This window comes from Falco cherrug, chromosome 6, assembly GCF_023634085.1.
Source record: "Falco cherrug isolate bFalChe1 chromosome 6, bFalChe1.pri, whole genome shotgun sequence".
Classification (NCBI taxonomy): domain Eukaryota; kingdom Metazoa; phylum Chordata; class Aves; order Falconiformes; family Falconidae; genus Falco; species Falco cherrug.
In genome coordinates, this window is record NC_073702.1 from 5,865,113 (window position 1) to 5,887,925 (window position 22,813).

At 44.5% G+C, this 22,813-nt stretch overlaps 1 protein-coding gene across 1 annotated transcript; it reads right to left on the reverse strand.

Annotated features, from left to right (window-relative positions):
• Nucleotides 1-20,721: 20,721 nt before the first annotated feature.
• On the reverse strand, nucleotides 20,722-22,388 carry HTR1E (5-hydroxytryptamine receptor 1E). Its single transcript, XM_005434058.4, has one exon. It carries the CDS (start codon nucleotides 22,218-22,220, stop codon nucleotides 21,126-21,128), a length of 1,095 nt encoding a protein of 364 aa, XP_005434115.1. The 5' UTR covers nucleotides 22,221-22,388; the 3' UTR covers nucleotides 20,722-21,125.
• Nucleotides 22,389-22,813: the final 425 nt, after the last annotated feature.

A 22,813-nucleotide genomic window follows, 5' to 3' on the forward strand; every position in this document is an offset into this window, starting at 1 on the left:
TCTTCTCCACAACAAGGCCAGAAGGGGGAAGGGGGGATTAAAGAACAGACTAAAAATAATTCAAAGAACAGGTCAAAAGAACATGTAAGTTTGACATCTTCAGGCTGACTGCGTCTGATTAAAGAAGTATGGAGAGAACTAGTCAAAGCCTCCACTGTGTGATTAACAACTATCACAGGGAATTAAAGGAGTGTGGGGAGGCTCAGTGTGCTTGCGTTGAAGAAAAGGGCAGACAGGGCTCGAATAGTATCATTCCTAAAACATAAAAACCTTCTACAGGCCCAGCCAGACTGACTCTGACACCTGAAAAGATGTAGGACGTACTTTTAAGTAATCAAACTGTATATTCTGAAGCAAAAAGAAATAGTTGGCATAGATTTGTTGAAAATAAATTGTGTCAAAGAAAACTAGTTTCATTCTTTGACAGGATAATGGCCACTCTATGAGGGGAAGTGAGAAATGTAATCTACCTTGCATTTAAGTCAAACTCTGGTACAGCTATTGGATAAATTACTTTCAAATCATTTCTGGGTCCAGAGAAGATTTTCATTCCTAGATGAGTGCACAACTAACTGAAAAACTGTGCTCATAAATAATTTTCAAGGATTCACTGTCAAAGGAGGAAGACTTTGCAAATGCAGTCCTGTGGGACAAGAACTGAGGGCAGCTTTAGTCATTATTTTTATTGATGACTTGGATGATAAACTACCTGGGACTTTTGCAACATTTGCGGATGACATTAAGTAGTCAGTGGTTTTATGTAGCTTGAAGGAGGAGAATTCACATGGATTTTGATAAATTGGGCAAATGTTCCAGAATCAAGGAGATGAAATAAAGACAAAGGCAAGTGAAAGCGTAACACGTAGAAAGTCTAACACAGAGTACATATCTAAAAATAAATATCTCTACAAAAGCATTTCAGCAGCAGAATAAAAGCCCCTTGTCACAAGCTGCACGGAACAAATCTGGCATTGCTAACTCAAAAACAAAAAGCCAAAAGACACCTCGTACTGAATGAGATGGACAGGAGTCTGCAAGAGAAAAAAGTATTTGCTTGGCTGTGTTCATCTCTGGGGGAAGAAGGCATTTGTGGGCAGATTGTGTCTTATCAGGGGTGCAGGACACAGGAGGTGTGAAGGAAAGCTGGAGGATGTGGGCTTGTTTGGCCCAGGAAAGAGAGAGCTGAAGGGAACTTAATAACCTCCTGGCAGAACAAAAATTCTTGTATAGACATCAGTAGAAAAGGTGGTGGGACAGGACAAGAAAAAAAAAGAAAATGTCTTAATGTACAACCAGCAAGGTTTAGGTAAAAAAAATCAGGAAGAAAACTGTGGGTACAAAGGCCGCTGGAGCAGGTCATCGCTGAGTGGATGAGACCAAGCATACCCCTACCGGTGGCCAAGGTGCTTGGAGCAGCAGCTGTGCAAGGAAGAGGAGATCATCTCCCACCTGTGTTCCTAGAAGTGATTACTGAATTCATTGAGTTTTCTTTGGGTGCGCTTGAGTTTTGTTTATGTCCCGTTCATGTGAACCCAACCTGAAGTCAGGTGAAGAGGTTTTGTTGCTTTTCTGTGGACTGACCTTTTCCATCATGTAGCTCAGCTGTTCTCCTGAAGACTTCTTGTGGTGAATTACCTGAGTACATGGGTGGGGTGGGTGGATAGTAGATAAAAAACTGGGACTGCAGTGTAATCGCCAAGTAGCAGGAGAGAGAAGTTTGACTTTAGTCAGTGCAAAGCTAAGGTTCTACCCTTGTGATTTGGGAACGCTCTTGGGGGAAGAGGAGCCTTAAAGGTCAGTAGGCTAGAGAGAGTCAACATTGGAGACCCCAAGGACTAGGGGGATCTGAAATTAAACAAACCCGTAGGACAAGAAGCTGAATCAGATGGCACTGTCTTTCCCTTTGTAGAGGATAACTACACTGTTTTACACTTTGTTTCTTTGTCAAGAGAAATCCAGGGCCGAAACATCTTCCCTGTAGAAGGTGAGTTTGGCAGAGTTCAGTCCATCGAGGATGGATGGGAGAACTTCCGTGAGAAGGTACTGTTTTGTGATGGCTTGTTAAATTTTTAACTAGAAACCTCTTCCTGTTGCTTTACTGGAAAATGCATTAATATTCTTGTCCAGAAACCATCTGCAGAGCTTTGACAAATGCTGCCTGTCAATGCTCTACTGTAATGCAAATGAATGGAAACTTTAGGTGACACTTCATGAAGTCGTTTACTTTCCTGTTCCTTCCACAGCCACAAATGAAGCTTGGACTTTGATTTTTCTGGGGACTCTGCCAGTTTTGAAAACACACTTTCATGGTGTTTCTGCTACTTGTTTCATGGAAACTTTTTTCAAGGAATTGTTAAGATCTGACAAATAAATATTAGTGAGTTAACACTGAGGTTAATTGGAAACACTGCTGTTTCAAGATGCCCAAAGCATGAGTGGCGGATGGCTGTGCTGCTGGTTTGTGTTGAAAATCTCCTGAAATAGATTCCTTTGTCTAATTTTCTCCAAGGGAGGAATTAAACATTTGAAAATGGACTTTAGGAAACATGATTGCTCTGGTCTGTCTTTGATGTTGTTTTAAATTCCCGGTGGTTTGTAGCTGCCACTGCACTGTGCAACAGTGTAGGAGGAAGAGGAGAATGTGTATAGTTGCATTAAGGCTATCTTAAATACATTATTAAATCACTGAACTGTAAACTGCTGAAGAGGAGATATTTGTGTTCTTAAGCCACCCTGCATCTGCAATGGTTACCTGGGGAAGAGAGGTGGAAACACACATAAGAGCTACAGCTGTGCCAGCTGAACTCACCACCCAAAATCAGTCAGTGAACGCTGGGAAGAAGTTTAGAAGATGGGGGGCTGGTTTCTCCAGGCTGAGATTTTGATTATCACACTGGTATCTTGGAGTTAAAAGATGGAGAGAAGCTCAAATTCTATATCCAGATTTTAAGTTTGGTTGAGAATGATGGGCATGCCCATATTTATGTATTTCAATGGAAATGCTGTAGTGGTTATCACTGAGGTATGCACAGGCTGTTTCCATCAAGTAGCATGTTTAGGACCACTCACGAAATCTTAGCGTGCCTTACTAATTCTGCACCACTGCTAGCTGTTACAGTTGAATCTCCTACCAGTAATAACCAGATGTGGTGGGTGCTGTATTGGGGAACAATAGAAGGCATTCCCTGACCATGTTCTGGAAGGAAACTAGAACTTTTTGTGTGATTTACAACCAAAAGAAAAAAGAATTACTTTTTCAGAATGGTCTGAGGCCCTGAGCATGGTCCATGTCTACATTCAGAAAGCTCAGTGCACAGGGGATTGAGACTGCTGGTCTCTGAAGTGGGGTGGGGTGGGTGCAGAAGCAAAGAGAAGTGAGAAATTACTATTTACATAGAAATCCTAGTCAGTCAGGGTAGGCTGAAGCCTGTCTTAATATAAGTGTTGACCACTACAAGACAAAGCTTATGTCAGGCATGTGGTGCGATAAATTCTTGCTCTTTTGCAAGGAGAGGGAACCTGAAGGCTGTGACGCTGTTGCCTTGTGTGCTGTGATTTCATTTATACCTTTGCAGAAGAGCTCAGAAAAGTGACAAAACTGGAATTTTCCTCTGGATTTCTAGTAAACGGACCTGAGTTTTCTCCCTGTATTGGTTCTGCAGCTCAGGCACGGTGAGAGACAAACTTAGTCTTACCCATTTTCATGTATATACATGACAGAATCTCATTGTCCCTTGGGACAGAGGTAGGAGAGAGGTCCTTGGAGTATGTCAACACAATGCAATGGAAGTCATGGTCTGCTGGCATCATGCAGCAGTTCCTGTGGTTGCCTTGGTTTGTACATGGGCTGGAAGGACGAAGTGGCTGCCCAGTGCAATGGCAAGGGTATGATGCTGTGGGTGTCTTCATGTGCTTGACTACCAACTTCTGGGAGCTAATCTGGGGAACTGTCCCAAATTTATTGGAAGAAGAAGGATGTGTCACAGACAGCTGAGTCCACCAGCTTTCCCAGCAACATTACGTAGACATACGCCCTCTGCAGCTGTGATAGCCCAGGCTGTGTTTAAGCAAGCACTGCTGTACTCAGAGCCCCTGGAAGAATTAGAAACTGAATAGTAAGCTGTCACGTTTGTCCATTCAGCAATATTTTGATAGCTCAGAAAGCCATAATGTAGAGGTAAGCCCAAATCTATAATGCCACCAGATGGCTGCTGAGGAGCAGCCCATCCCAGCACATGGGTTGAGGACCACTGAGCTTCAAGCTCCCACCGGCTCACACTGTCAAATCAGTGGGATTTTGGAAGAAACTCCTGTTCTAAGGTGCACAAAGAAATAGGAAAACTAGACTCAAGTGCATGTGGTCTGTTTGTAAAAGACATGGTATGAAACAGCGTTTGGGGGACGGCATCAGGGCAGAGACATGGATATCCCATCCAGTCCTAGGTTTACAGATATGCTCTCTCTTACCTCGGATTGGCTCTGCTGCACAGCGTATGTGGAGCAAGGAGAGAGACAAGACTGAAGTGAGAAGGGCTGGCACTATTCTACAAGTTGGTCCTAGATGTGCTAGATGGCTGGATTGCCATGCCAGCTGCTAGCTGAGCCGGGAATCACTTGAGCTCTCCTTCCCTAGTCAGAGCCTGCCAGGGATATTTGAGAATGCCACCTAAGGATAAACGCTTAATTTTATATACAGGGCTTATGTACTTCACTGAAAAACAACTTTTTCATACATATATGCGAGGCATATGAAAAGTGATTGGCTGTAAAGCCTGGAGCTGAGAGATGTGCCTGAGATTCCTCTTGCTGCTAAAGGTTGTTTCTTTTTCTGGTAAACATGTGCTTGTTTAAATGGTGTGTTTCCTGGAATAGTTCTCTGTTGAAATAAGAGTTGCTGAAGAATATTCTGGTAGCTAAATGTATGCTGTGTGGGGCATTTCATACTTGTAAGCACTTCTTGTAATAGGCACTCAGCTGAAGAGGGATAAAAAGAAAGTGTGTCATTCTGAACCGCTTGTTGAATGTAGGCTGGTTTCTCATCTTCTGCTCCTGTTGACTCGAGCAGGAGTTGATGGTCGTCTTTTTCACTTACAACTCACGGGTCTCAAAGTCCTTGGGCACTGAGACCTGCAGAAAAACAAGCATCTTAAGAAAAGGTACTTTTGCAGTGAGGCTTTGATACTGACCTTGACATCTTCTTTATTATGTGTGAGATGGTCCTATTTTGTTCAAATTCTGTTCCTTGTTTGAGTTTTGTTGGAAACTATGTGATATCCAGTGGCTTTGCCATTGATGATGCAAACCGTTTCTCTTCACTGGGAGTGGGATTTGTTAAATTGCCTAGGTACTAGGGCTACCCCTATAAACGGTGGAGGGAGGCACGTCCCTGTACAGGGGTCATTTGTGTCCTTGTCACATAGTGGAGAAGACTACATGAGTAGCTCAGGTGCCTCATTTCTGTGTGGCCAAAACTAGGTGAAACGAGTCCTGCCTGTTTCCTACAGCACCGTTTGCTAACTGGTGAGATGAACCTCAAAGTCCTGCCACCGTTATACATTGTGATGGTAAAGCAGCATCCCCCCTGTTGAGCTGTGCTCATCTTGCTGGTTTGGGCTCTGCAGTGGCACTACTGGGACCTGAGACAGAGAGGAGGACACTGAGGAAGAAGAGATGGTTGATGGTGCCTCAAGGAGGAGGCTGGTGGGTCAGGAGATGCAGAGCACTAAGGAGTCCAGGAGGCAACTGCGGGTGAGGGTGCAGGTAGGAGGTGATGGTGAAGACTGATCTTAAATACCTTCTTTTGCAGTGTGTGTCTTCCTGCACTGAACACTGAATGCCTGTCTGCAGAAAAACTTTTTGCCATGCTTCCCATATATTTTTGTGCAGCCAAAGTTTATTCAGCAAATATTGATATTAAGCAAATTTGAAATTTGCTGTCAGCAAACAGTCTCAGCAGAAGCTGGAGTGTAAGTATTAGTGCCTTCTTCCGTGGCTGAACTGAGCAGAAGAGGTCTCAGGGGGTTTAGTGAAATAATTGCAGCAAACAGCAGTCTTCAGATTGGAAACCTTAAAAACACATGATGCTTTGAGGGAAACTTTTCCGACCACGATGTCCGAATAGCTGCAATCTGTTTGTGGGTAAGTCAGAAACAGAACAGGAAGGAAGATGTGTGAGGTGAAAGTGTTCAGAGGCTGCTGCAAAGAGCAGTGCATTTTTCTCCCCTCTTTGTGATAGACAGGGTGAAAAGCAACATGCTCCAATTGCAGCAAAGGAGATCCAGGTTAGATAATGAATAAAGCTTTCTGTTGCTGAAGGAGGTGAATCAGGGAAATAGGCTGAGGAAGATGAGGCATCTCCATCACTGGAGGATCTTAAGAACAGATTGAACCAACATTTGTCGGAAATGACATGGCTGCAGGTGACCCTGCTTGAGGCTGGGGAATGGATGAGGTCCTCCCAGCCTCATGATCTGCTGGCTGTCTGAGATGGATTATCTACTACGGACAAGGCTGTCAGCATCAACACTACAGCAATGTGTTTGTCAAACTGTTAGACCACTGCAGGTACAAACACTAAATCTAACAGCCACGAGTTTAATGCTTTGTGTTTAATTGAGGTTAATTTCCTAAAAAGGAAGGGAAGGAATTGGGGAATCTGTTTAGGAAGCCTATTTCAGAAGGTCTGAGTCTAACACTTGCTGCTTCTAATATTGCAGACTGGGGTCATTCGGCACTATGCTTTCTGAAGAACTGGGGGGTGGTTGTTGGTTATCTTTGAAGCGTGAGTTATTCTTCATTCACTTAGGACTGGAATGGTGTCAGACAGACCTGTGTGAATTACAGCGTCTTCTGACACCACCTTGTGCCTGCTGCCCCTTCCTCACGTGCTCCCTGTGCTTCCCTTCCTGGCTCTCCCTTTCTTGTTGGGCTTTTGAACAGAGCCTCAGGTAGCATGATATATGTCCTTTATGGGACCTACATGGACCAAAACTGTTTCCAAGGTGGTCAGCTGGCTGGGTAAGAGCCCTCCACACTGTCTAGTCTGCTTCCACCTACTCAGCATCCACTTCCCACCATTTCGCCACAGTGTGTGAAATGCACGGATTGGTGACAGTGGTCTAGGCAGTCTCCTTGGCTCTGGCTGGTCTTGTAGGTAGTACCAGCTGGTCTTCAGCCACCAAAATCTGTGCTTGACAGCGTCAGGTGGGAAATGGCAACACTTTTGGTCTTCCAGTGAACACTGTGATTGCTACGATGGTAGAATGATGGTAAAAATGGTGATAAAATTGGCAAGTGTCATCATCATTACACCCTAGGTGTCAGTATAGGTACATGTCTTACGGAAAGACCAGGGCTCCAGAGTTCGACAGCATGGCATTTGCAAATGATGTTGGTGTGTGTGAATCGTGGCAGTGGCTGGTGGACCCTCAGTGCATGAAGAAATTGCTCGTCCTGTGACTGCAATAACCACTACGTCGCTTTGAGGGATACTGCATGGGATATAGGTGTCCAGTCAATGGCTCCAAGACAGTTGGGCATACTGCTTCTATGGGAAGGGGTGGTGAGGTCTGAACTGGGACAGGGGAGGAATGAGCTGGAGAGGCGGCAGATGACAGTATGACTTGCAGGCTTCTGTGATAAAGATGGCCACCATGAACTTGCTAATGGTTAGCTCCTAATGTGGGGCAGAGGGGATAGGAAACTGATGTGACCGGCATTCAGAAGCGAGTAATTACCCATATCTGTGCTGGGATTGAGGTCAGGACATTGGTGAGCTGTCACTACAAAGCTGGTGGCTGTTCTGGGCCCAGGACCATGAAGATCCACATCCTCAAATTAGTGACTTAACACTCTCCCAGATCAGAAGTATAGGGTAGTCCCAACAGGGTTTGTGGTGTGTCCAGAACAGTCAAGACATAGTAGGTCTATAACGCATGGCAACAACTCCAGACAATGGGCCATACTTTTGGTATGTGAAAGACGAGCTGTTGCTGGGAGTTGCTGCTGGGGCTCCAGCTCCTAAGATACACCTGGGATATCTGCAGTACAGGTGACAGAGAGCACTGTGGCGTGACCCCATGTGCCTGGAGTGTGCAAGGATCTCCTGCTGCTTTTCTCTCCCTTCTTGAGTGAGTGCAGGAGGATGACTGGAGGTGAGACTAGGACGGGAAACCTAGCTGGAGTGTGTCACCCAGTAGCCTGTGACTGATATTACTCTCTGTCCAGCAGTATTCATGTGGTCGTGACAACCTGACAGAGCAGTGAAGCCATGGTCCTAGAGACTAATCCCTTAACCATGCTGCTTCTCAAAGCGCTGATGCTTCTCTCTTGTGCAGCTGTGCAAACCAGGCCGTCCTGGAGAGCACCTGCATGAGGCTGCGGCTCATACATGGATGCATGGCTATTGCCGATTTCCACCGTGTTCGCATTTCCTTTCTCTGCCTATAGACTAAAAGATGTTTTTATATAGTCCATTGCCACATATTTCAACAACACAGATACACTGTAAAAACAATACCCTCAAAGAAAACTGTGTTAACACAGCCCATGTAGCACATGAGCTTGTGAGCAGAGAAACTGTACTACCTCGGCTGCAACAATTATTTTTAAGCACCTTTTTTTTGGTACAGAAACTTATTTTTACCTTCAGGTTTTCACATCTTTTGCTTGGAAGTAGGTGACCCATAAGACTGGCTTTGTTTGCATCCCTTTTCCACTGCGTGCTCATGTATTCACTACAAAAAGGTGGCTATTTCCTTCATCTGAACATAGATTCTCACCTTTATTTCCTTGGGTGGCCTTGCTGTTTCTAGGACCCTGTTGATTTACACATGACTATCTTGAAGAACTGAGGTAGAAAATACTTTTATGTGATTCAAAGAAAGACCAAAGCAAGTGCCTAGTGGGAAAAAGAAGAAAACTGTCCCTAGAAGATGGGCTGTTCATAGGCAGCATGCTTCTTAAAGACTTCATTTTAAAAAGGTCACACTAGAAAACTCATTCTTGGATGATCATGTTTCACAGTTCAAGTGTGTACATGTAGTGGCCTACAGACAAGGCAGAAGTCCGAGGTCCCACTGGAGCCAGTGAGAATCTAGGGCTTAGTTCAGTTGCCCACGGGTAGGCACCTAGTGATACCTGCAGTACCCTAGTGTCCTGCTGTGGCTTTGCAAAGGTACAGATCTGTGAGGCTTGTGTCGTGCTTGGGTGCCGGTGTCTCCTCCAGGATGAAATGAATCACAACTCTGACTTCAAAGGCTGCATTGGACAGATCTCTTTTGGCTGTAATGGGAGCTGGCAAACCCAGCACACATGCAAGTACTTCTCAGTATACATGTAAATTTGGGTGTCTTTGTATGCAGCCAGATCCCGTCCCGTCTGTCTCCACTCCAGGCACTCCCCGATATCCCTCTTGTGCTCCTGGTCTCAGCCTCATTAGGCTGGAGATATGGTGCAGCCTTGACCATCTGGGATTTCAATTCATTTTGCATCTGCTGGCAAAGAGCAGCGGAGCTCTATGCGCTCTCGTTTTTAAGCAGCGAGTTAGATGAAATAATCCGAACTTTCATTTTTGTCTTTCGAAAGCAAAGTGTTGATGAACTGGGCGCCAAAAAGCTTTGGATCGTTGAAATTTCTATACCCCAGAAAGCCAAGTACTAAATTTCCTGGTCTAGCAAGGAAATGAGGTTTATATAAGGCATAATGCAGCAATTACATCGACAGGAGTTAGAAAAAAATGTGGCAAAGCTGCTTTAGAGTCAACGAGAGGTCTTACAGCTATGGGAGCCTTTGATTTCTGCTGTTTAATTAATGTGGCTTCTGAAGATGCTCTCTTGTCAATCACCTTAAATAAAATGGTAGATAGGTTAAAAAGATCATGAAATTGGGGGTTACCAGGAAAAATGAAAAGGCTAATGTGAAGAACTGTGTGCCTAACACACCTGAAGAGCAGTGAAAACAATGTGGGCACTGAGTTGGTTAAAAGCCAGAAAACTGCTATTGGAAAGTATTCAGTGTAAGGTAACTGGGAAGGTTAGAGCATGGAGGCAGTTTATCAACGTAAGTGGAGGCCTGCAGGAACAGATTCATCTCCGAGCACCCCTGGCTGTTTCCTTCTACTTAGATCAAAATGCCCTTAAAAAAATATCATTTTTCTGCTGCTTTCAATGAACATTTTAAACGGGTTTTGCTTGGTTTTTAGGCTTGTGCATGTTAATTTTTGGTAACACTTTGGCAGATTGTATGTCTAACAAATGATGTTTGAAGCCTGTTTGTGAAACAAACCCTCCTAGTAAGAAGAACGTAATTCTTAACTTAATAAACAGTAGCTTGCCTTTTTCAGCCCAAACTCCTGTCGGGGTACTGTAGCTCTGCCACAGGCACTTGTTCACACTAGAAAGCAAGCTGGGTGTTTAGGAGTCTTTCTGAAGGTGACAAGCTCATGGCCACCCTGAGAAATGGAAGTTTCCAGCTGCGGGAGCTGGGCGTGCAGCCACTGCCTTCTCATCCATGACACCGACGTACCCCTGGGGCTGGTGGCTTTGCTTTTGAGCCCGGGGGGTGTGCCTAGCGGGGTCAGTTGCTGGCTGAGTCATCAAATTCTTCAGTGATGTTACAAAAAGTATGTGTTGTCAGTTGCAACGCGGAAAACAAAGTAAAACTCAGTATAGGTACAAGTGCTGTTTCTCTAGCTTATAGCACATGGGAGAGCAAAGTGCATTGCCCTGCACCCAGCTTCCTTGGGGTCCCCAGCCCCATGGCAAAGTTCGTTGCAGCTGGATGGATGAGAAACAGGCTTTGGCTAGAGGCTCACTTCCATACCTCTGTTTGCCCTGCAATGTATCATCTGCACCCTGCAATCATACTCCTATGCAGAGGAAGACAATAACTTGACAGCTGTGAGCTAAACCCAGACTTAAGCTGTGTCTGTGTTCAAGGTGAGCAGAGCATCCCTGACAAGTGCCATGGGGGTGGCAATGTAGCGCGTGTCTGCTCCGTGACAGCTTAACATCGGGGCTGGGGCTGGGGCTGACAGCCCTCCCCTGCCTCCTGCATTACCGGCCTGTGTCGGGGCGTGAAATTACGTCTGCCTGCAGCTGCTGCCCTGCCAAAGAGGCAAGGCTTCTTATTAGGGGAGTATGCCTTTTAGCTCATATGACAGCAGCCTGTGGTTTTCATGCTGCTGATGGTACTTCTGTCCTGAAGGTGCACATATATATGGAAAAGGATAATACATTTCACCTGTCACTTCTTTAGCTTGCTCAGCTTTCCCCCTATCATTCCAATGACGGAAGCGTTGATCTCAGAGTACTGCAGTGTGTTCTTGCAGAGAGAATACAGAATTGCAGAGAAATATAGTGAGGACATTTAGGGAGAAAATCAGGAAGGCAAATAAACCCTCATCCTGGGTATGCTCTACCTCTGCTGGTGTTTCACATCCTGGTGCTCATGTTTGCTATGGCTTTTGCTTAGCAGATTGAAGAATACACATTCTAACCTATGTGCTGCTGATGAAGTCAGACTGGCCCACTGGATCAAAGGTAACGGTTCACAGTAAAATTTTTGTCCAACAGGATAATGGGAGAGTGTGTGGAAGAGGGAGGAAATCGAGAGATGGAATCAAGAAAAGATCTCTCATCTAAAATAATCAGCAGACGTTGGTTATTGTAACCCTGAAAGGCAGATTGTAAATCAAGTTTTCAAGCAACCTTCAAAAGCAGCTCCAAAGTTTGTGCATCAAAAGACTGATTCAAAGGTAGTTGAAGGCAGTACCAGGTGTACCGCTGACTTGTGTGAATTTGGATTCAGTTCCCAAAACTTTATGGATGTACAATCTGTAAAAAAATTAACATGATGAGTGGATCATTGTGCTCCAGAATGTCTCAAAACCTTTTCCTCACAAAACAATTCTCCTTTAGAAGATACTCTACAGGCTGTTTCTTTAATATAGAAATAACTGTAATCTCCAAAGGGAGTGCAATTGGCCCAGAGGAACTCCAGCCTTTGTGTGCTGTTAGTCATCACCATTGACTTGAGGCAGCTGTATGGCTCCGTTAGGATCCATCAATAATGAATGATTTTCCAAAGAGGGAGAGGAAAAGGAGCCAACAGGGATGTGGAAGGAGGTGAGAGGATGTCAGTTAGCCAGAGAGCCAGTGGGAGCTGCTCAGTGCTGTCTGTGCCCCATGAGCTGACTCGTGCTTTTATGCGCCTGACTGCTGCCGAGTGCTATGGCTGCTTTTGGTGGTTGCCATATGGAGCGTTTACAGGTAAGCTAAGCTATCAGCTGTGACCAAAACTCCCTTATTCCATACTTGTGCCTGCTCGGAGGGTGGAGAGCAGCAAGGCCAGCAGTGTGTGGTTGCTTTGGGGCTGCAGCGGCACCAGCTTGCAGTCCCCCAGCCTGAGGGGGGAAAGGGTTTTTAGTCTCTTCCATCGCGTTTCCTCAGCTGCTCGAGCTGGGCAGTGAGCTGAGAAGTTGCTGTCACCACAACAGGCCCTTTAAAGACTGGTAAGGCCTTGGCTATGGTTGCTTTTGTGAACGCTGGTGGCTGCTGTAGGAGGTGTCGGGAAGCCCACCTGCCGTGCTCGGGGGTTCATGGTGTCACTGCATGGTGGGTGTTTCCAGCCCTTCCTTTGGTTTTGTCAGGTAGGCTGTTAATTGCCTTGATGATGAGTACTGGCTGGTGTGTGCTTTGGCTTGCGTTGCGTGGGAGCTAGGTTTGGTCTCAGCAGTGGGTATGGTCTGTCGGTACCTCTGTGAGCCTGGAGGTCACTGCGGTGTCTGTGGGAGAGAAATGGCTTGTTTCCAGGTGGGACCAGTGGGTGTGGAGAATGGCAATGCTTTCTTTTACAGTGGGTTTGAATCTCCTGCTTGGTAGTGTTCTGCTCTGTGGACTATCTGGACTTGTTAGCTTGCTTTAGGGAACAGGGAGGTTTAGAAACTGTCCCTGTTGTGGCTGCTTTACCCCCTGAGTTGGTCTGTTGCCCTGGGGATATGTGCCTCCTTGCAGTACGAAGAAGAGTTTGGCAGCAGAAGGCAGGTTGGCCGAGCCAAGCAAAGGCATCCCTGTAACACAGGCTGACGTGTCCTTTCTACGTTTCCTGGGGTACCGCTGGTCAAGATGCTGTGGGCCGGGCTTTTGCATGGGCTGACACGTGAGTACAACCCCATGGAGGGGCAACGCTCAGCCCCTGCTGTTGTCTGCCTTGCTGTCGTGCGTCACGCAGGCTGGGCTGGAGTCGCAGGGTATGGTAGCATGGGCTCAGTTCAGGCAGGTCTGCTCTCCCCGGGGTTTCTGCTGCAGGTCTGAGCGGCATCACTGGTGTGGAGCAGGTTTGGTGTGCTGGGCCATGCTGCAGGGAGAGGGACAGTGGCTGCCCTGGGGGCTGTGCCGTGCTGAGAGCTCCCCGGGGTGCGATGCTGATGCATGTGGCTTGGTCACCATCTGTTGCCTGTTGGTGTGCCTGTCCTGCTCTGTCACCTGCCTCTGCTGGTGCAATGGGGTTGGAGGACACAACACACTCTTAGTGCACAGCGCGGGGCAGACAGTGGTCCTGTCCTTCACGCCCCCTGTGTTTATTTTGCTCAGAGATGCCCTGAGTCCCCTGGGTGAAGGTGGAGGCAGCAGCTTGGCTGGGGGCAGACTGGCTCTGAGGAAGGCAGGCGACAGTGGTGACACCCTGTCCCCAGCGTGCAGGGGAAGACAAGGCGCAGCCTCTGATAGCCGTGAAGCCCCAGGTCTCAATCTCCTTCCTGCCCATGGGCTCTGCATGCGTGGTAGGAAGGGGTGCAGCCTCCTACCGATCTTAACTAAACCCACAGATAACCCACTCTTTAGTAAGGAGAGAAACTGCTGTAGTGAAAAATTGAAGGATTATGATCTGTGACTTGTGTGTGTATGCAAGCATCGGACCAAGACAACCATGCTTAGTTTTGCAATCCTAGATTAATTTCTGTGACCTAATTGAATTATTTTTTTCTTTCTGCTTGCTTCAGAATTACTGTCCAGTCATAATACAAAAATGTTCTCCTGAAATTGCAAAAATAAGAGATGGAATATTTTCTTGTTACTTCACATTTAAAAAGTGATTCCTTTTATTTCTCGTACACAGACTTAGCAATGAAAGAATGAGGAATTGCACTGGAATATGTATGAATAAAAGTAAAACGCTAGCTGGTAGGCTTGATTTTAGTGGTCAGATTCTCCAATTTAAAAACTCTCAAGCTGGATGTGTCAGCCTGTTTTTTTTTATTTATTGGAGAAATAAGCTTGTTGAGGCTTACCCCAGCACTCCAGCAGCTTTGCAGGCTGTTCCTCCTATAAAGGAATGAGACATTATTTCTGTGTGCATCACAGAAGTGGAAGTCATTTGTGTGGAACTTTCTATTCCCCTGAAAAGGTTGTTGTAAAAAGCTTTGGAAAGAAAAATCCACTGGAAGGTCACTCTGCTCGTTGCAGGCATGCACATGTGATTTCGTGTTTTGCTTCTTAGTGCTCCTTTAAAATTAATAGCCAGAAGCTGATAATTTCAAATTATGTGCAAAACAAGAGTTTGCAAATGAATAGGTATTCTGTCCTTCCTCTTCCCAGAAGTTACATTTTGTTCTTTAATTGACAAAATGTGTATTTCATAAAGCGTAGCTGCAAGGAGACAGTGCTTTATGTCTCACCTCATAGAAATGTGTCCCATTTGCAGTCACGTGGTGTATGAAATGAGTATGGGAAACAGAGTGCTTTAGAAGATTTGAGTACCCTAATGACATGGGATCTTGCACCAGCTAGAATGAAGGTCAGAATTTGTCATGCAAGAAATTAATCCACGAAAACTTCAGAGAGCTGATCTATATGCTAATGTCTTCTAAGAATGCAGTGCGAGCAACTGGAAGAAGTTAAAATATGGGGGGCTGTGAGAGGAGTGGGGTGGTGCAGGGGGGCATCCCCAACACTGCTTATTGCATCTGGGAACCATACTAGCTGTGACTTTAGTTTCTACTGATAGAAGCCGCATGGGAAAGAAGAAGAGAGAGAATTATTAACAAGAGATCTTAAAAAATTGTGACACGTGGGAAGACCTTTTGGTGTATCATGCAGCATCTTTCAGTTGGAAGAATCTTGACAAACGTTAGAAATCTGATTTGTAGTAAAACTTCAACAAAACAGTAGCAAAGGCTGTGCGGAGCAGTGCCGCTGTGCACAGCGGCGCCATGGAATAGAGCCTACAGCCTGATTTCCTAAAATGAAGAGCAGAGTGATGCTTAGGTGGTGCCTATCAACATAGCACAAAGTCGCCTTGCTTTTTGCTACAGGTTACTGGATGCCACTGTGGTGTGGAGGATGGCTGCAAAGGAAAGGAAGGAGAGAGAGGGAAGAATGGAGGGAAAAATTCATGAACAGGAGCCACAGACCAGGAAATACTGAAATGAAGAGGAAAGAAAAGTGATTAAGAAGGAAAAAAAGTTAAAACAAATACATCTTCCTTAGGTCTTTGGACAGAGTTTCATATCATTTGGTAATACATACTTTTTCCCACAGCTCATTCATGGTTACATCTTCTACTTACAGTAGCAACACTAAAACTTTACTGTTAAAGGCTGATTCAGCACTTATAGAAATTAGCTGAATTCTTCCCGGTCACACTTACTGAGCAGTGATCAGCAGTGAAGTTGCTGTATACTTGGGTGGGGACACATTAAACTCTAAGACATTTTCTAAATTGTTCCCCAGGGCTGATAGACATGGCAGGAGATAATTTCAAGTTAACAATAATTTGAATGTAGCAAATGGCTAATTTAGACTGAGTGGGAAGGAGTAATCTCATCACATAATATTGTCTACGTGGGATTAATGAAAAAGTAAACCCCCTCGGGCAGTGGCCGGGGGGGGCAGCAACATTGGAAATATTACATACATAGCATAAAATAGAGAATGTTGAAGAATAATTTTACAGATGATGGACTTGGCATTTATTCAAACAGATAATTTTTAAAAAAATTATTCTTTTTAGTCTCAGGATTAAAACAGATAGCAATTACAAAAGGATTATGTGTTGGGGCGTCTCTTAGGAAATAAAACTTGTAATATATTGGCTAGACAAAAAATATCACACTATTTACTGTGTCCACTTAGAGCAATTTAAGACAATTCTTCACACAAATCATTTGGGTGTGTAAAAGAAAAATCAGCCTGTCTGTTACTGATATTTGCAAGGGTTAAACAACACTCAGGCACAAGGACAATCTGCATTTGTGCTGGAAGCCTGTATTTCCCTTCAACACTGCAACGCTCTTTACTTTTTGAGGAGTGGAAAGGGAGTCCTTAGAAAAGATTATCTTATTCATTTTACCTTTTTTTTTTTGTTTTGTTTTTATTTTGTTCCCTCCTGGTACATGCAAAGGACAGGGTCTGCTGGCACTACAGAGAAATAAGAAAGGACAGCTATAGGAAACTAGACAGCTCAGGTACATGACAGTGAAGTCTGAACAGTGACAGCTTTTTATGTAAACTTGGTGAAACAGGGACTTTATTGTAAATGGTTTTGGAAAGTTCAATCCTATCATCTATCTCCAGGCAGGATGATCAACAAAATGAATCTCACATGCTGCGAACAGCTCGGTACCTCATTGTGGTGGGGAACCCTGAACTTTAAAGGGATGTGGATGAGTCAAATGTAAATGGCTCAGGATATGCGCGGCTCTTTGTGTGTTTTTGCTGTGTCTGGGATGTGCTGTGCACTGGAGAGAGGGCAGCTCACCTCAGGAGATGACATGATCTATGTGGGAAAGAGGGAGAAAAAGGACAGACGGTACACACACAATAATTTCTCCACTGCCCATGCTGACTACTGTTCTTTCACGAGTCATGTTGGAAGTGGGTTTGAGAAGGAGAAAGGCATCAGCTGGAAGGAACAGGAGAGATGTTGCGCTGCGTGAAGGTGGTAAAGACAAAGCTTGCAGAGTAGAGAGTTGATGTTGGCACAGACAGAAGAGCAGGAGCAGAATGCAACCTGAGTTACCTGTGCAGGTCCCTGAAAGTGAAGATACAGGTCCCTAAAATGGTAACGTGAGGGTCAATTTTAATGTGTTAGAAACAGGACAACAAAGATAGGGTACGGAAGGAGGATGACAAGATAAAAATAGCAGGTAAAATAGCATTTGAAAATTTGTCTTTTGGGAAGGCCAACTGGCTGATGGGTGCAGTCTTCAGGGCTAGGGATGTATAAACTCACTCCAAAGCTTATACGGAGCGAAAAACTTCTGGATAAGGCCTGGAGACATGTAAGACAGAGCAAGACCTGACAGGTCTGAACAGCTGCACATCATGGAAATGCTGATAACAGTGCTGCGACAGGTGGAGAGAGTAGGGGCTCACTCCAGTAGCACCATGATAAATTTAGGGATTAGAGAGAGTCAGAAACCCAAAGGCAGGGTGGTGGGCTGGGGGCGTAAAGGTAGGAGGAAATAGTGATAAGAGGGGACGAATAGGCTGATCTGTATGAACGCTGCTATAGAGAGGGGAGGAGAGGGGATGAAAAACCTTTTGAGAAATATAGGAAGATAGGAAGGCAACTATGCAAGGGGAACATTAAGGAAATCATTAGACTTTGAGAATGAAAGAAGACAGGATAAGGAAGATGGATGCAGGCTGAAGGTCTCCAATACATCATTAAGAGCTTGCTTGGAAGAGGTTGCGTTGCAGACCGTGGTGTGGCTTGGCCTGATCCAGGATAGGTATGAATGGGGACTTGCCATCAACAAGAAGTCAGAGTTCAGGAAATGTCTCCAAACTCTTTGTAAAATCAGCCACACAGAGAAAAATGAAGTTGCCAAACAATGGTGCCAGACTAGCAGTTTTTATTTCCATGAGACAACAGGTAATTGCTGATCAAGTTAAATTGTTTTAAGAAACCAATCCTTTAATTTGTTCCTGACTTTGAGTCTGAGCTTGTGGAAAATGTACAGGACATTTTCATCAGTCTAGTGGCATTTGTTGGAAAACATAGCTCTGTATTTAGCTAATGACTTAATTAGAAAAGCTGTAGTCAGCTGGCAGTGCATGGTGAGTCTTTATTTAACAGGGAAGCACAAAAATTACCCATCCATCTGTTTTTTCCTGTTAATTACCTCTAAATATTAACGGTGAATAGAGTCTTCAAGCTGATTGGTAGTTTGTGGTAAGAGTGGAGATCAGATTCTATTAAGACATTAGCAGAAATGAAGTTACTGTATTTTACAGCTTCCATACCCGTCTCTGAAACATTTCTACCTACCTACAACAGATGCTGTGGAGGTCATGTTCACCATTTCTGGTCCTTCTACCATACTTCTGGCTTTAAACAAGCATCAGTGTAGGTGACAAAGTTAACTAAGCCATTAATTTTGCATGAGAAACGTGACCCCACATGGCATGCCAGCAGCTGCGTCTTGCTGTGGGTTCGGTCCCACTTTGAGTGCGGTTGTTAGCAAGGGTTGGACTGGTTGGCCTCCAAAGATCCCTTCCAACCTAAATTATTCTGTGTGCCCATGTGCCCCTTAGAAGCAGCAGTCAGAGCTGGCAGCCTATCTCATTTTGTTGGTTTTCACCTCTGAAACACCTTTTACCAGCATTGTCACTCCCATCTTTTCCCTTTTCCCTTCTAGCAAAGACCGCCCGTACAGCCCACGCCATGGCTGAACCCCAGTCCCAGAGGCAGCCCCAGAGAAGCTGGATGGGGTGCAGCATCTGTCTCACCTTAGCTGAGCGCCTTGGAGTGACCCAGGCTGTCTGCTGGGGCAGCCTCACACGTTCACTTTTCCCTTTCTGATCATTAATGTACCTGAGCATCCTCGTAGCAGAGCAGCAAACTGCCCAAGGGACACCAAAACCCACTCTCTTCTAGCAACAACTGCCCATTTGTCTTGTCTTCCCTGCCACAGTCACCTTTTTTGGGGAAATTATGCACAACCCGTGTTCTTTATTAATTATTTCTATTAAGCTTGCTGCAAAAAAAAATTCTGCAGCAGTTCTTACAAATTCTACTTCTTACTTTAATTCCTGGGTATTTTATTTCCCTAATAACATACGTACTCTGGGGAGCTGCTTTGGAAGTTTTACAAATAGGCAGGGTCAGGCCACTCTTCTCCAGCTTCAATCAACAGTTTCCACCACCAACAAGCTGCAAAAAGGAAAAACCACAATGGATCTCTGTGCTTCCTCATTAGAAGATGCTTTCAGTGGCTGACATTATTTTTGCCTCTTTTCAGATACTGATGTTAGCTGTAGGGACTCCAAAGGCAGCTGGAGGAGGCAGCTGTGACAAAAGCTTAGGAAGAGCAGCTGGAGATAAACCTCCTAAACTCAAGCATGGAAAACTTGGCATCCTTAAAGCAGAATCCCACTGCATGTGGCTAAGCAGCAGGTCACACTTTTGTCACCTTCAGACTTGACTTACACTCAGCTTGCAGCACTGTGTCTTTCCAAGCGAACACTCTCTCTCACCAATGATGCCATTTCTCAGCTCCTTGTGGAGTTTATTACTTACATGTTACTTACCACTTCCTTGACTCTTGATAAGAAAAATGATTGTCGTCTTGTAAATTTTCAAAACATTTTTCAAAGATGACTTCCAGTGCTGTTGCAACACTTTTGCTATCTCTAATACTTGTTTTGATGGATTTGGAGCTGCCATACTATAGTTCACTGTTATTGCATGTCAGGTTGATGTATGTGGTATTTTCTATACAGTATATTGGTATAATTAAAAAATAATCTGTCCAGCAAAATGGACAGGGAAGAAGATTATGGTGCAAGGTAAGTAATAAATATTTAAATGGTGCTTAGGAGTTGCTAATGAACAATACCAGATTCTCAGGTTTGATTTTGCCCCTTCGCAGCCTGATTTCCACAATGCCTGAACCAGGACATTTTAACTTCCATAAGCACAGAAGACAGGATACAAAGGACTGTAAGTCTGTCTCTCAAGACAAAGGGAAGTAACTCCATGAAGGACTCCCAGGGCAAGAAATCCTGCTAGAGGACCTGACCATAGGTTAAGCTGGGAAGAATTCCATTGAGAATTGTAAAATGACGATAAGGCAGATGCGCAGACTGCTATTTAAGACAATTATTTTCCCTACTTTTCTCTGCTGCTGTTCAAACAGACAATAATTTGGTTTTAGAGGAAGTTTCTGAATTTCTGTATATTGCTGGCCTGCTGAGAAGATACCCAGTTGTTTTAAGTTGGCAGGGTAAGATCAATCAGTCCGTGGTGTCGTGCATCGCAAGGTCCAGGTGAGGTGTGGCACAAGTAAGTACTACCGCCCCGGAACGGACCAAGGCACGAGGCCTGGGCCCTGAAGAAGCATGGTCAGTGGTATTAAAAACGTGACCCGTCAGATGTGCAGTTGGTCTCACAAGCGTGACACTTGCTAGCTGCGTCCTCAATGGCCAAACAAACTGCACAGGTGTCTGTCCAATACTTTGAACATAAATCTGGAATCTTACACAAAAAAGAATAATTACTTTGGAGTACAAAATGGGATACAATTTTAGATGTAATTAACTGAATTTTGCTTTCTGTTTTGGGATGGTATTCCTGAAGAAAGGAGTGTTTTATTCTGCCTTAGCCCAGGCTGGTAATGGTGGTTATTTTCCCTCTAAACGGCTGCTACAGTTTTCTCCGAATGCCACAGTAAAGATTTGCTTTTTCACTGTCATGACCATGAGGTGTTTATTAATTTTTGAGTATGTATTTATGAGGTTCAGTTTATAAGCCTTTATATTACTACAGTGCATGTTAATTTAGACACTTGATTCTTAAATGGAAAAAGTATAAAAGTGAATATAATTGTTTGCTTCTCAAATTGATTACACAAAATGTCTTGAACATGAGTAGCTAATAGTTTCTGTTTTGTTGTTGTTTCATTGCTAAAAAAACTTTTCCTTTGTAGAACAGATTTATTTCAAACTCTTTACCATGGATAACAGTAGAAGTAAAAAACGGCATAATGAATTACAGGCTAAAGATAAGTCAAGCAAATAGGCAAACACAAAGATCCCCTTTGTCAAGGGAAGTGGTGACAGTCAAATTATTTTGCTCGCTCTTAAGGCCGGGAGCCATGTCAGCAGCATCATCTCCCAGTACTTCTAAGTATGTTCTCGACACCTGATGAGCTTTCTAAAGGCCAGCTTGAAGTCTTCATTAAAGCTAGTGTACAGCAAAGGGTTGATAAGGGAGTTGACATATCCAAGCCAGGTCAAGAAGTCCGCTACTTCTGGAGAAACAGTGCAAACGTGGAGGCCCACAAGCAGCTCCTTGATGAAAAAGGGCAACCAGGATAAAATGAAAGCACCTAAAATCAGCCCCAAAATGCGAGCAGCCTTTCGTTCTCGTGTTGTGGAGATCTGCTGCCGGTCACCAGCCAGGTCTAAGTCATTCTCAAAAGGAGGGATCCTCACGGATGCATTGATTTTATCGAACTCTGTGGTTGGGTCAGACGTGGAGAAGTCCGAGACGCAGAATGTCTGTGTGAGCTTGCAGCTGGCAAAGGAGTTCTGGCTGTCGGTGCTCCTGTTGCTGAGGTGGCGGCTGGAACCCCGCTTTTGGTAAAGGCTCTTTGCAGCATGGTAAATTCTGTAGTACAGGATCAGGATCAAAGTCAAGGGGATGTAAAATGCCCCAAATGTGGAATAAATAGTGTAGATGACGTGGTCATGCTGAATGCGACACTCACTGGGAATATTGACGCTGTGGTGATTCCTCCAAAACAAAGGGGGCATTGATATGAAAATGGAGATAGTCCACACAGTGACTATCATTAGCCCAGCTCTTTTTGCCGTTCTTTTTCTAGCGTATTCGATAGCATCTGTGATTGCCCAGTACCTGTCCAGAGCAATGACACACAGATGAAGGATTGAACACGTGCAACAGGTCATGTCGACGCTAAGCCAGATCTCACAGATGAAGTATCCCAAAGTCCATTTATCTATCATTATGTAAGTGATGCTCAAGGGCATGACGAGAACAGCAACTAGGAGATCTGTCACAGCTAGTGAACATATTAAATAATTTGCCGGCTGGTGGAGCTTCTTGGTTGTGGAGATTGCTGCAATTACAGCAGAATTCAGCAGCATAGTCAAGGTTGTAATTGTGGCCAAGGTCAGGGTAACAAGCATCTTTTCAGTTACTGTTTTAGGCTTTGCAGCCACGTTGGCTTCAGTAGTACAATTTGTGAAATTCATTTTCCCCTCCAGGATGCACAGTGAAAGAAGTTGCTGCTTCAGGTAATGAAGAGTTCCAGGTTCAGAAGTCACCCATTTGAAAGAGGGACAGAGATGCTCTAGGCGCGATTTTCCTTTATAATCCCATATTCAACAGAGCAGCAAAAAGCTTCCAGGTTTCCTCCTGTTCATTGTTTTCCTAGAAGATAAAACCACGTCTGTTAGTGAACCTAGAAAAATCCTGCCTTTTGGCAAAAAGCCCTACGCTTCTAATATTACCACCTGAAATAAAAATGTTGGCCAGTTTTTCCTTCTCTTCTCCTCTCCTGCCTTTTCTCTCCCTTTTTCTCTGCGTTCATAGTTAATTTCTTTTTCTTTTCCAAAGGGCACTTTGGACCAGATTTCCTGCTCCTGTGAACTTGTTATTTCTCCTTTGGTTTTGGAGATCTCACTTAAAGTGGGAGATTGGACTAAGGGACCTCCAGAGGTCCCTTCCAACAAACATTTCTATGATCTCTGTGAATTACTAATACCAGGAGCTAATCCTTTTCCTGCTTGTTAAATATGCTCCAGCAGATGAAAAGCTGAGAAAATCTGCCTTTCCATTTAAAGTG